The sequence below is a fragment of the Perca fluviatilis genome, chromosome 24 (assembly GCF_010015445.1).
Source record: "Perca fluviatilis chromosome 24, GENO_Pfluv_1.0, whole genome shotgun sequence".
In the NCBI taxonomy this organism is placed as follows: Eukaryota; Metazoa; Chordata; class Actinopteri; order Perciformes; family Percidae; genus Perca; species Perca fluviatilis.
In genome coordinates this window covers 14780514-14794675 of record NC_053135.1, presented here as the reverse complement: position 1 = coordinate 14794675, position 14162 = coordinate 14780514, and the positions used below count along the sequence as shown (strand labels likewise).

General features: G+C 42.6%; 1 protein-coding gene across 1 annotated transcript in view; it reads right to left on the bottom strand.

Annotated features, from left to right (window-relative positions):
* Window positions 1–210: 210 nt before the first annotated feature.
* The window catches only part of LOC120554076 (diacylglycerol kinase zeta-like), a 143324-nt gene continuing 129372 nt past the window's right edge, over window positions 211–14162 (bottom strand). Inside the window, 3 exon segments of the mRNA XM_039792676.1 lie at window positions 211–889; window positions 13520–13619; window positions 14010–14046. Of these exon segments, the coding sequence (XP_039648610.1) occupies window positions 773–889; window positions 13520–13619; window positions 14010–14046 (254 nt within the window). The 3' untranslated portion in view covers window positions 211–772.

The window sequence follows — 14162 nt, the reverse complement described above, 5'->3', positions numbered from 1 at the left end:
ATTGCACCGATGTGCAATGCACTTTGCAGCCTCTAAAAGGTAGCCACTTTAACTGGGCTTTGCGGTTAAAGTCTTGTTAGATTGTTACTCCATGGTTGTATGAAATAAACTACATTTCCTGATTTTTAGTTTTTAAAAAATAAAATTACAATAAAAAAATCCCAACCCTTTTTTTTCCCCCAAAAAAAAAAAAAAAAAATTCCCCAAAAAAATATATTATCATGAATACTTTCTCCTGAATGATCAATTTTAGGTTAGTCCTTTGAATTAGTTTGATATAAAATAGTTTTAAGAACATGTCTGTCCAAACTGACTCCCCCAAATTACTATTCAAAGTCAGAAACAAGATTCTGATCATCTTAACGCGGTTTCTATTTTCTTGACTTCACAAACACGTTTTATTACTCAGCTACTCAAAATACAAAAAGAATGATTTTTTTTTGTACTGTACATCTCATAATTTTACTGTTTTTCTTCACCCTCATTAACATAAGCTTCAAGCCCCAGTGTAACTATCATTACCCTCATTGTTCCATCATTATAGTAACTGCCATAATAATTACTAAACGCATGTTGCGATCAGATTCGACACAGCTTCACTCTGTCTGCAATCTGCTGACTTCTGAGTCATTCCTTGCAAGCACATATTGGAACGTGTGTACCAGTCTTTCTGTCACACAGGCCTCACTGAGCTAGTGTAAAGTCTCATGAGGAGGAGGAAGAAGACAGCAGTGTCTTCATCCACGTCCTTCTCATAAAGAGTTCGACAGTTTCAGACAGCCGTTTCCTGGTCCTCTCTCTGTATCATCTGGTAGTGCTGTCTGTTCTCCAGATAGGCCGCCAGTTCAGAGTCCTTAGCCTTCTCAGCCCTGTTCTTAGGAGTCTCACCCTGATAAAGAGACAAAGAAGAAGAAGAATTACAGAAATAAAAACATATTATTATATAATATATATATTGCCAGGTTGGCATGAAATCCCCCTGACCTTTCTGTGTCCGTCTATCACAGCTCAGAGTGTATTATGGTGCTTTTACTACGGTAATTCACCACAGTGTTTACATTGTCATCAGTTGTTTAGTTCATAGTCACTTACTTACAGATTTGTTACATGGATTTCTCAGTACTGTGCTCACAGGACAACAGCAGTGTATCTGGACAAAACTGTGGAATCATTTCCATTTCTTTGACAAAAAAAAAATGCATTCAATGTCTGCATCATAATGCATAATTGTTTCAAAACCCAGCATAACGCAAAATCAACTGGACAGAACATGTTGCTACATCTACATGTAAATCAAAGAAAACAAAGGAGTAACTGTTGATTTTAGCTGAAGCAGTACCAAGGTGAATTGCAAGAGAGGACATGAGGTATGATGTGGACCAGAACAAAACAAAAGACAGGCTTGACTAGCACTGCTATATATCTGTATTTGTATAGTAATAATAAGTTGTAGCCAAGCGCAGGGCCCAACAAAGGACGGCCAACTCCTCAGACAAGACTCAGCAGTCTACCTCCATCTAAAAAAAAACAAACAGGGACACTCCTTTGAGGCCAGCAACGTTATGCTGTTGATCGATTTGGTTGGGGATACGCACAGTTAGCTTAGCCTGGAACAACCAAGAACATTTAAGCCATGCTGGAACGGCGCAAGTCTTTTTCCACAGCAAAATAAGTTGTTTACCTCGATGAAGTATTGGAGGTGTTTGTTGGCACAAACCACAAAAGAGTCTGTTGTGCAACCCTCACCCTTAACACAGTCAGACCTCTGGTACTGGAAGACTCTAACAACAGACACAATACAACATACTTGTAAATTTGCACTTTTGCGATGCAAGCTGTGATGCACACTGGGCTTTAGACTTTGGGTCTTGTTAAAAATAAAACGGGCTTTTGTCTTATTTGTCTTATTCCCACTTGTCACAATGAACAGCATCTCCTCTCCTCTGTGCTGGAGAGATGAGAGATTGTGCGTTTCATTAGCTCCAGTTGCTGTGTCGAAAACGTGTGTGATAGTGAGTTTACAGGCCAGCTGAATTTCTCTATAACTGAAAAGTGTTGTTGTTAAAGTGGCATTGTCTCCAACTAATAAAAATGAGATAATGAGAAAAAACTGAATTTGAAATGAAATAAACAACATGTGTCCTTGAGAGGACACCCCCACACACACAAACACATACTGTAAGTGGTTGTTTAGGGGAGAGGGGCCATTATACTGAATCACTTCCAGAGTTTTGAACAGACTAATTAGTTGAGTCTAGTGTGTGTGTGTGTGTGTGTGTGTGTGTGTGTGTGTGTGTGTGTGTGTGTGTGTGTGTGTGTGCATTTGTCTTTGGGGTTCTACCAGATTTAGAAACATTCCCAGTGAGTGAGTGAGTGACTGAGTGTGAGAGAGAGAGTGTGAGAGAGAGAGAGAGAGAGAGAGAGACACTAAGTGGTGAGTGCAGAGAGATGTAGAGATAAAACAGAGTACTTTATGAAGATGTCAAAATCATAGTCTCAAGTCTTATTGAGTAGTTTTATTTTCTCAAGTCATTTGTCTCTTTTTCCATTCATTGCACTCTCTTGCTGTCTGTCTCTCTTTCACACTTTCTCTCACACCGTCTCTCTCTCTACATTCTTTCCTCTCTCTCCCTCTCTCTGTATCTAGGTCATTGCTGAGTCCAGCCAGTTAGGAGCTTTTTCTAAACTGTTGAAACCTCAATGGAAAACAAAAAAATGAAACAAGATCCGTATTTGAGGCAGACACAACACACACACACACACACACACACACACACACACACACACACACACACACACACACACACACACACACACACACAGCTTTATGAGCTTGTTGGACATCTCATTCTAAAACGTTGGGCATTAATATGGATTAGAACCCCCCTTTGTAGCTTCGACATCCCCCACTCTTCTGGCAAGGCTTTCCACAAGATTTTGGTATATGTATGTGGGGATTTGTGCCTATTCAGCCAAAAGAACATTTCTGAGGTCAGGCACTGATGTTGGACTAGAAGGCCTGGCTCGCAATCAGTGTTCTAATCCCAAAGGTGTTCAATGGGGTTAAGGTCACCAAACTTTACAGTAGGCGCTATGCATTCAGGTAGTTAACGTGCTCCTGGCATCCACCAAACTACGTCCATCAGACTGCCAGATAGTGAAGCATTATTCATCACTCCAAAAGACATGTTTTCACTGCTCCAGAGTCGAGTTGCTGAATGCTTTACACCCCTCCAGCTAACCATTGGCATTGGCATGGTTATTATGTGAGGGTTGCGTGCAGCTGCTCAGCCATGGTAACTCATTTCAGGAAGCTCCCAATGCAGTGTGTGTGCTGCCAGACGCAGCACTGTAAGTTTGCATGGTCTACCACTTTGGTTGGATCCTATGATAGGGTCACATTTAAAGTCACTGAGCTCTTAACGACCAATTCTAAATTGTAAATGTTTGTCTATGAAGATTTCATGGCAATGTACTGAATTGAATGCACTTGTTAGCAATGGGTATGGCTAAACGCCTGAACTCAATTAGTAGGGGTGTCCACTGACCTTTGGCCATATACTGTAGTGCTCATTGTCACGGCATAACCAACCCTGGGGAAACTTGATTACTGTCATAACGTCTAGGATTATAACAGCTTGGTCTTACTCTTGCATTTAAAAATAATGTACGCTAACCACCAAAGCCACCTGACATTTGTTGGCTCGGCGTGACATTCATTTGACATTCAAAACACGGACACACAGTAACACTTATACAAACTCGGTTGAAACTGCACGACAAGTCAGAAAATAATACTCTGCAGCAGTCTCTCACTGAGCTGATCCACCGCAACATGTGTCCTCGAGTCTGCTTCACTTCCGCTTTTGCACACTCTATAATGTAGGTAGGCCACACCCACCCCACCCCAGCGGCCAATAGAAACTAACCACTGGATTATGACGTGACAACATAAATACTAAGAGACAACCAAAATGATAGACTTCACCAGAAAACAACCTTTATTCAAACAACTCTAAAGCTGTGATTTTAACAAGCAGCAATCACAATGAAACCAATGGAGCTGGGCCTTTACTGGCCTCTATGTTAATCATTGTTCCAAGAGTCTGCTGAAGAATTCAGACACAGCTCTCACTCCAGTTATATTAGGACAATATAGCTCATAACAACAGCCCCAGCATCCCATATCTCTGAACCACCTTTCACAAGTGACAATGAGGTACATGTGACGGTCTTAAGGCAAACTCACATGATTCCTTCCAGTCAACCTGCAAAAGTAAATAGCTGGTCCATTGATACACAATCAGTACTGAATCTACATCGCTACAGCCCCCTCTCATCGGCTTTCCCAGGAAGGCTGGGTAGTGTGAAACTACCCAGCCTTCCAACTTCCAACCAGCCTATGGCGTTATATATGTGTCACATTCCTGAGCGAGTAATTGTATGTTTTGAGCGCAGAGAACTATATTTTGCAAGCACATTACATTACATTTTGAACAGAAATTAACACTCGCAAAAAATAATTTAGTTTGAGTAAACAAAAACCTATTTCGGGCACAATAAATGTATTTGCATGTCTTTCTCTGCTCGCAGGTAAAAGCTGCTGCGCTCCGGTCCTGTCTCCCTTGCTCTCAACCTCTTCTCTCTGCGCGCTCAACTCTAGACACGCTCGCTCAGATTTTCACAGCGTTACAAGTGTGCCACAAAACCAACCAATCGCAGAATCCAAAGGTCAATTCTGATTGGCTGTTCGTCTCCAATTAGATTGCAATATCAGGAAACAAAAATCTAGGAGGAACTGTCTTTTTCAGTCAACACTTGTTGGTACGGCAAATACCGTCTACAGTGGAGCTGTTCGACTAATGTTACTGGATTAAAACACATTTCGGTCAGTATGTTGTATTATTGACATAGCTATATCACAGAAATGTCTTAATATTTGTGTGTACTATAATGCCGTTGTTTTGTTTGACTCATATCTCCTTATGTTTGACTCATCCTTCACAAGCAATCTAGCAAGCTCAACACAGCAGCCGACATGTCATCTGAACAGGCCTCGCCGCACGTTACTAGTAACTAGCTAAGTTAGTCTCGCCTAACGCCCGAACAACTGAACAGCGGTAGGCCTGTCACACTATGGCCACATGTAAGTAGTTTTTAATACTTTGGTTACATTACCGTATTTTATTAACCTGAATTATGTTGCTATATTAGCTTGCGAATGAGCTATCCGTGCTAATGCTAATTTATCTCAAAAAGCAGAAACGTTAGCTAACTACTGCCAAGATATGATTTCAACGAGACCAGAGAGGTGTTATAAGACTCGTCAAGTGTTGTCATCTGTCTTAAAATGAAATCATATCTTGGCAGTAACGTTCGTTAGCTACTGCTTTTTGACATAAATAAGCTAGCTAGCTAACGTTAGCAACGGATAGCTACTTTGCAAGACAATTGAACCAACCTTAAAGAATTAAGGTTAATAAAACACCACATCGATGTAACTAGTATTACAAACTTCTTTTAAGTGGCTGTATTGTGACATTTTAGGTTTGTTCAGATGAATATGTTGGATGCATAGACTGTATCCATGCTGGGCTAGCTAATGTTAGATTTCTTGTGAAGGATGATGTTAGTCACACGGAGATATGTAATTCAAAAAACGGTGTTGTGATTAACACAACTATTAAGGCATGTCAATAATATAAAATACTGTGGATCAGTGCTTTCCAACCCTTCTGGTCTGAGGTTCCCCCACATCCCTGTCATATTAACTCACATACCCACCCCGTCAATTCCCAATGTGTTCACACTATCCTATTAAAGTGAATATTCTTACATTTTCATGCAATAGACATTTAGGTTGGTTTGGTCAGAAATTCTACTAGCTTGGCCTTTTACTTGAAGTGTGGTTAATGTTTTAAAAGTCATACATTACTTTTAACTAATCATTTAAACTGTTAGCTAAGTCAGTAGGCCACTTTTAGCTTTTTATTTCTACCATTGATTACTTCGCTATATGTTTAAACATATGTGTTGAGCTGTTTCAGCTGATATATTGTTTTAAATCAATCATAATTAAATTATTTTGATTAGTTAAGCTGCTCCACAATCTTTCCAAGTACCCACTAGCTACAGCAGAGATACCCCTTGCTGGGGAATCACTGCAGGTGTCAAAAACTGTTTCCCTGTAGATATGTCTTTCCTGCTACTTGCGATCTAATTGGAGGTGAACAGCCAATCAGAATTGACCTTTTGATTCTGCGATTGGTTGGTTTTGTGGCACACTTGTAACGCTGTGAAAATCTGAGCGAGCGTGTCTAGAGTTGAGCACGCAGAGAGAAGAGGTTGAGAGCAAGGGAGACAGGACCGGAGTGCAGCAGCTTTTACCTGCGAGCAGAGAAAGACATGCAAATACATTTATTGTGCCCGAAATAGTTTTTTGTGTACTCAAACTAAATTATTTTTTGCGAGTGTTAATTTCTGTTCAAAATGTAATGTAATGTGCTTGCAAAATATAGTTCTCTGCGCTCAAAACATACAATTACTCGCTCAGGAATGTGACACATATATAACGCCATACCAGCCTTCCATCCATCTTCAACCGCTTATGTATGTGAGGTAGCGTCGTGGGGGCAGCAGCTCCAGCTGGGGACCCCAAACTTCCCTTTTTCCATGCCACATTAACCAGCTCTGACTGGGGATCCCAAGGGGTTCCCAGGCCAGTTTGGAGATCAACTCATTCTCACTGCCATCGCGTAAAATACAGATGCTTGGTCAGGTGCCTTTGATGTTGTTATTGACGCTAAAAGACTCCTTTAGCATCAGATCTAAACCCGTTTTATCTTAACACACTGGTTCGGGACTATTGTCATAATTTTTGATGCAGTTAGGTGTAGGTACAAGATGGTGGCGCGAACGCATCACAACGCTCTGTGTCTCTCCAGATTTTGGTAATTTAGTGGTAATATGCTTGTTTATCTCAAGTATTTTCGGTTAAAACAGTTAAGCGTACACCCGACAGGAACTTTTGGACATCGGTTCCTGCAACTCTGACATTGTTATTAACGTACTTCCAGAGATCGCTAAACCAATGACACCTCCAAACATCCCCACACCGACTGGAAGGATCTTCAATACGTCGCCGCGGTGGAATTCAAGCAAGGCTAAAGCTAACTCCACATCGACTCGCTCTTGCAAGCTTTTTCCTCGCCAACGTTCGCTCGCTGGCATACAAAATGGATGAACTGCAGCTGCGGATCACCACATACAGAATGATTATGGACTGCAAAATCATGATTTTCACAGAAACTTGGCTTCAGCGAAATACCCAACAGTGCTATCGAGCTAGCTGGACACTGACTCCTCCGTGCAGAGAGAACAGCTGTTGACTCTGGTAAGACCAGAGGTGGGGGTTTGTGCATTTATGTTAACAAAACGTGGTGCACGGACACCACCATCATGGAGAGTCACTGCTCAGATAACCTAGAGTATCTCATGGTTAAGTGTAGACCTTTCTATCTATATGAACTCAAACATCAACAGTGTCACCACCCTCAAATGGATTACCACTTTCCCTAATCAGAAGCCATGGGTGAACAGTGAGGTCAGACTCCTGCTGAAGGCATGAGACATCGCATTCAGATCAAGTGATGCTCAAGCCTATAGCTCATCCAGGGCTAACCTGAAAAGGTCATCAAAAACGCCAAGCACAACCACAAGCTAAGGACTGAGGATCACTTCAAGAACAACTCTGACCTCCGACGCATGTGGCAAGGCATCCAGGACATCACAGATTACAAAACAACTAAGTTTCCCCCCCTCTGTCACCGACACCTCCTTGCCTGATGAGCTGAACCACTTCTATGGCCGCTTTGATAGGGACAACAAGGAGGTGGCCATCAAGGCTGTGGTCTCTGCAGATCACCAGCACCTCACACTCTCCACCACCGATGTGTGTGTGGCACTGAGCAGGACTAATGCACGTAAGGCTGCTGGTCCTGATGGTATACCCAGACGCGTACTCAGGGCCGGTGCTGTGCAGTTGACTGAGGTTTGGACTGACATATTTAATCTGTCACTAACCTAGGCAGCTGTCCCCGCGTGCTTTAAAACCACCTCCATCGTGCAGGTGCCAAAACACTCCACTGCAACAAGTCTTAAAGGTGTTCTAAGCGATGTTGGGTGACGTTACTTCTTGTTGACGTTCAAAGTATTGTCACGGACGCTAGCTCGCCCCTGTTTGCTGTATGTGACAAAAAATGTTGTAGCCTCAAAAACGTGACATCGCTTAGAGCAACTTTAATGACTTCCGTCCAGTTGCACTCACCCCCCTCATTATGAAGTGCTTTGAGAGGCTGGTCCTGGCCCATCTCAAGACCTGCTTACCACCCTCACTGGACCCCTTCCAATTTGCCTACCTTCAGAACAGGAGCGCAGAGGATGCCATCTCTATGGCACTTCACTTTGCCTTGTCCCCCCTTGACAATAGCAACACCTATGTGAGAATGCTGTTCATTGACTTTAGTTCAGCATTCAACGCCATCATCCCCTCCAAACTGATCACCAAACTCAGTGAACTGGGCATCAATACCTCCCTCCCTCTGTAACTGGATTCTGAACTTCCTAACCAACAGACCTTAGTCTGTTAGGTTAGATAATCACACCTCCCCAACCATCACTCTGAACACCGGCATACCACAGGGATGTGTGCTGAGCCCTCTCCTTTACTCCCTCTTCACTACGACTGCACACCTGTACATGGCTCTAACACCATTGTCAAGTTTGCAGATGACACTACGGTGACTGGTCTCATTAACGATGAGACGGCCTACAGGGAGAAGGTCCAGTACCTAACATCGTGGTGTACTGACAACACCCTGGCTCTCAACACCAAGAAGACCAAAGAGCTCATTGTGGATTTCAGGAAGTCTAAAGCTAGCACACACACACCCCAATTCTCATCAACGGGACTGCGGTGGAGCGTGTCACCAGCTTCAAGTTTCTGAGTGTCCACATCTCTGAGGACCTCTCTTTGACCCTCAACAACTCTACCCTGATCAAGAAGGCTCACCATCAATCTTTCTGAGGAGACTCAAGAAGGTCCACCTGTCTCCTCAGATCCTGGTTGAACTTGTACCGCTGCACCATCGAGAGCATCCTCACCAACTGTGTCACACTTTGGTATGGCAACTGCTCTGCCTACGACCGGAAAGCACTGCAGTGGGTGGTGAAAACAGCCCAACGCATCATCGGTTCCTCACTCCCCTCCATCGAAGGCGTAAGGCGCGCAGCATCATAATCAAAGACAACCTTGACAGGGACAACAAGGAGGCGGACGTGAAAGTCCTGTGTTGTTTGACCCATCCACCACCCCAACCAACCTCCCTATGCGGAATTTCGGCCTTTAAAACTACCTGCTACCATTGTCGCTCTTAATGACGTAGCTGCTGCTCTGCCCGGTGCGTTCCATACACATGCTGAGGGGTGCTTATTGTGTTGTATCCGACATGGATGGACCACGATGGTGGTTGACTTTCGCAGGAGGCCACCTGGTAGTACACCGGTGAACATCCAGGGTGTCGACATTGAGATGGTGGAGACGTAAAAATATCTGGGTGTTCACCTCAACAATAAACTGGACTGGTCCAAAAACACAGATGTCCTGTACAAGAAGGGCCAAAGCTGTCTCCACCTGCTGAGGAGGATGAGGTCATTTGGTGTGTGCAGGACTCTGTTAAAAACATTCTATGACTCTGTGGTTGCGTCTGCAATCTTTTATACAGTAGCCTGCTGGGGAGCTGTGAGCACAGAGAGGGACAGGAAAAGGCTAAACAGACTGATGAAGAGGGCTAGCTCTGTTCTGGTCTGCCCTCTGGACACCATAGAGGAGTTGGGGAAGAGGAGGATGTTAGCCAGGCTGGCATCAATCATGGGCAACACCTCTCACGCTCTACCGCAGGTCCTTCATTCCAGCAGCAGTCAGACTCTTTAATACAACATCATAATGTAGCACTGCTAGCTGTTTCTGCAACATGAGCCATCACTGGACAATATTCTGCACTATGCTATATTATTTATTACTCTGTGTCACCTCCAACTGTACAATATTTCATCTCTATTCAGCCACACCTTACTCATCTGTATATTTATGTTTATATACTGTCTGTTTATAGGAGTTTTATTACTGTGTAAATATTTTTGATTTATTACTATTATTATAACTAATTCTATTTTTTTCTATTTCTTATACATAATGTATATTTTTGTCCTTAATGTGTATCTGTTATTCTGATGTGTGTAAACATTTTCTTTTGAGCTGCTGTAGCACATGAATTTCCCCAGTGTGGGATTAATAAAGTCTATCTTATCTTATCTTATCTTACAGCCATGGTGATTGCCACTTGCTCGTGTCAGCTCAGCTCAGTTCTACCTCCCTGATTTTGTGGGTATAGAAGAAGACCTTCTGGAGATGTCACAGATCCATGTTTTATTTACAGACAGTTTTTCAGTATGTACATGCACCCATGGGGCTACTCCAGGAATTAATATATTCATAAGCACATCTGCATGATATGGGGAGACATATGCGGAGGGAGCCCTGCAGATTGATGGAGTCTGAACTGCCAGGCTGTGAAGAAAGCGTGATATGTCCTTGATGAGAACAATAATAGACTAGACAGAAGAATATTTAAATGTGGTAAACACCAGAGTCAAAACTGGGTATTATAATGTTTAAATATGCAATGTAAGATTGCTGTTAATATTACAATGTTTAACACCATAGCTTCTTCCAGGCTCATCACAAAGCTCAAGCACCTGGGACTAAACACCTCACTGTGCATGTGGATCCTTGACTTCCTGACTTCCCAGGTGGTGAGGGTGGGCAGACACACCTCTTCCACCCTCATCCTTAACACCAGAGCCCTTTCCCAATTCCCAGTTTGTGCATCCCCAATTCATCTCCTCAATTCCTCTCCTCGTGTCTTAGTCCCGCCAACAGGAGATCCGGGCCGAGGAGTCGAGGATGAGACTCGAGGACAGAGGAGTCAAGGCAACAGGCAATTAACAAACGCAAGCTATCTCTCCCTTGCAGCTGTCATTAAAAGGGACGTCAATAAATATGACGTGCAGCACCACTGCATTAGCTGTCCATTATTTTGTCATACGCTGTATTTTATGTTCTCTGTCAGAGGAGCAGAAGTGTTCAAGACAACTTCTATATATTTACTTTGAATTCAATTCTCAACGTGGCAAAATGTGATAAGAATGTACAGGGGGTCATACATTTTTATTTGTGGTTTTTAACACACACACACACACACACACACACACACACACACACACACACACACACACACACACACACACACACACACACACACACACACACACACATTTATAAAAGCCTATAGCCTACATAGACTCTTTTAGTGTAAAACACTCTAAATGTTTGTATGAAAAGAACTATACAAATATATAGGCTACAGTATATTATATAGACACAAACGCACTATTTATTTATTATTATTGCGTGGATCAGCTCTTCATCCGAATCCGCCTGTAAGCTTAAAATCATCCACCCTGCACCCACCTGAATGAATTATTTTCTCTGATTTAGGGACCCACATGGATGTTTTCCTGCCCCTCTAATGTCCCAGTAGGCTGCGTTGCTTTTTTAATATTGTACTGTTTTAATGTTTGAGTGGTTTCTATAACAATTTACTTCAATGATTAGAGAGGCTCCTTGTAAACACTTCCAATGCAGTAATGTAATGTCACTGTAGCTGATATCGTCCGAGATTTAAGCAGCAAAACTAACGGTGGTTATAAACTTGACAGAGGAAACAGAACTAGACATTTTACTTCTGAAATAATCCTAATGAAGTTAAGCTGCGGTTTCTCGAGCGTCTCTAAGACGCACTTTCAAATGATCCATCTGTCCGACAGCAGCTCTTCTGTTCGTGTTAGAGAACTTTAATAATATTTTCCTCGTCAATTGTGTATTTCACCCACCCACTGTTTATCAGAATGTTAATTTGTATGATGCAACCGGCCCGATCGTCGCTCTCTCTTATTCCTCTCTCTCTCCTCCTCCTCTCGCTTGTCTTTGTTTACATGCCACGGGTGAAAAGACGTCCGCAGAGGATACATCGGTGTGCCCTTGATTATAACTCCTCCGAGGAGCCTCCTTGATCCTCGATCCTCACTCCTCGATGAGCATTTTAGGAAATGGGACGTCCTTCAAAGTGGCGCACTGAGTATGATTTCCGGGTCACAAGCCAGAGGATCAAGGAGACAAAGAGGTACAAACTTGGGAAATGAGAAAGGCCCCAGAGCAGCCCAGGGCTATTTTTTGAGTCTCCTGCTTTACTCACTGTACGCACATGACTGTGAAGCCACTTCCGAATCCAACACCATCATCAAGTTTGCTTACGACACATCTGTGTTGGGCCTGATCACAAACAACAATGAAAAGGCCTACCTGAAAAAAAGAAGCGGACCTGAGCCGCTGGACTCCCTACAAAGGCCCTACAAAGAGTGGTTTGTTCAGCTAAACATACATTAGGCGGAGCCCTACCCTGCATAAAGGATATTTACACCACGCAGTGCACGAGTAAGGCTATGAGAATCATAACCACCACTCCAAGGTACCGGATACAGCAGGCCAGCATTGAGAGGCTCAGGAGGAGCTTCTACCCTCAGGCCACCAAGATCCACGAATAAGGACGGGAAGGGTGTAGCATGGCTAAGGAGGAACCTATTACATTTTGGAGCGGATTGGAATCACGGAGCAGATAAACAAATTATTTGTCATTTTTGTTAACATTGCGAGATTTGTGCTGCATTCATGTGGTGTTGGAATAATCGAAAAAATGTGTTCCCAACTGGGAAGATTCAAAATGCATTAACATTGTGAGATAGGGCAAGCTTTGGCAGAGGTCTGCGCTCTCCGAGTGCCCTTCTAGATAATACTGGTTTTAATGCATAAATTTAACTTTTAACTGGAAATGTAATTTATAGGATTTGAGGTGACAAATGCGTTGATTGATTGATTGATCGATCGATGGATCGATTTATTGATTGTTTTGACTGTGGGCTTTAGGTTCTTTAAAGTAGAGGAAACTATTCTGCTATCTCATAAGGAGAGTTGATTTTTAATAAAAGTTAAATATTGCTAGGCAAATGAAACAAACCAAAGCTGCCTGCTTATTCCAACCTTACTGGAAATGTTCTGGAATCTGTTTAAGGAAAGAATTCTCTCTGTGGCTATTTTTTAATGAGCAATCAAAAGTTTTCCAGTTTTTTTTTTTTTTTTTTACTTTCTAAAATCAGTTGGAAAATTTAAAATAGCGGTTTAAAATGAGACTTTTAAGCATGGGGGTGGAAATAGTGATTTCCAGTAAAGTGTTTGTGATATTATGCATTTAAAGTCAGTTAAAATGTTGATGTGAAATCAGTGCAGTAAATGGTGTACTGTAAATATTGGACTCACACATACACGTGTGTGTACAGAACTTACCTGGAGGTCTGTTTTCATCAGTGAGGCTCCTGCTTCTACCAGATAATGACAGATAGTCCTGTGGCACAGAGATGCAGCTAGATGAAGAACCGTCTCCCCACTGGTGATCCAGAGGACAGAGACAGAGGGAGAGGGAGAGAGCGAGCATGAGACAACAGCAACTCTTATCATCTTCTGAGAGTCAACCACCATTGATGATCAGGCACCCCATGGCTTTTGTTTGGTTTCTTATGTTTATTCCCTTTCGCATTTGATACACTTTTTAGGATGCCCTGCACATATAGACAGACCAGAGCCCAGTGAAACAACTTCAAAGCTGGTGCTACACTCACAGAACAAAGTTTCAGAGTTTTACAACATTTTCTCAGCCACACTGTGTCACCCATGGTGTGACCATCTTTGGTTTTTTTTAATCACAGGATCGTCAATGGATTAAAACCAAATCAAAAACTTGGTTGGTTGTGATAAAGGCACCCATGACTGTACTTACTGTAGTTTTTCTGTGACATCAAGCAGGTCACTTGGAGCTGGAAAACAAAGAGATGAAAGGAGATTACAGCAGAGAGACTGACCAGATTTACTTCTGAGTATCAATGACACACTACACATTAAATACAAATATTTGTCTATGTTCACAGGTTTT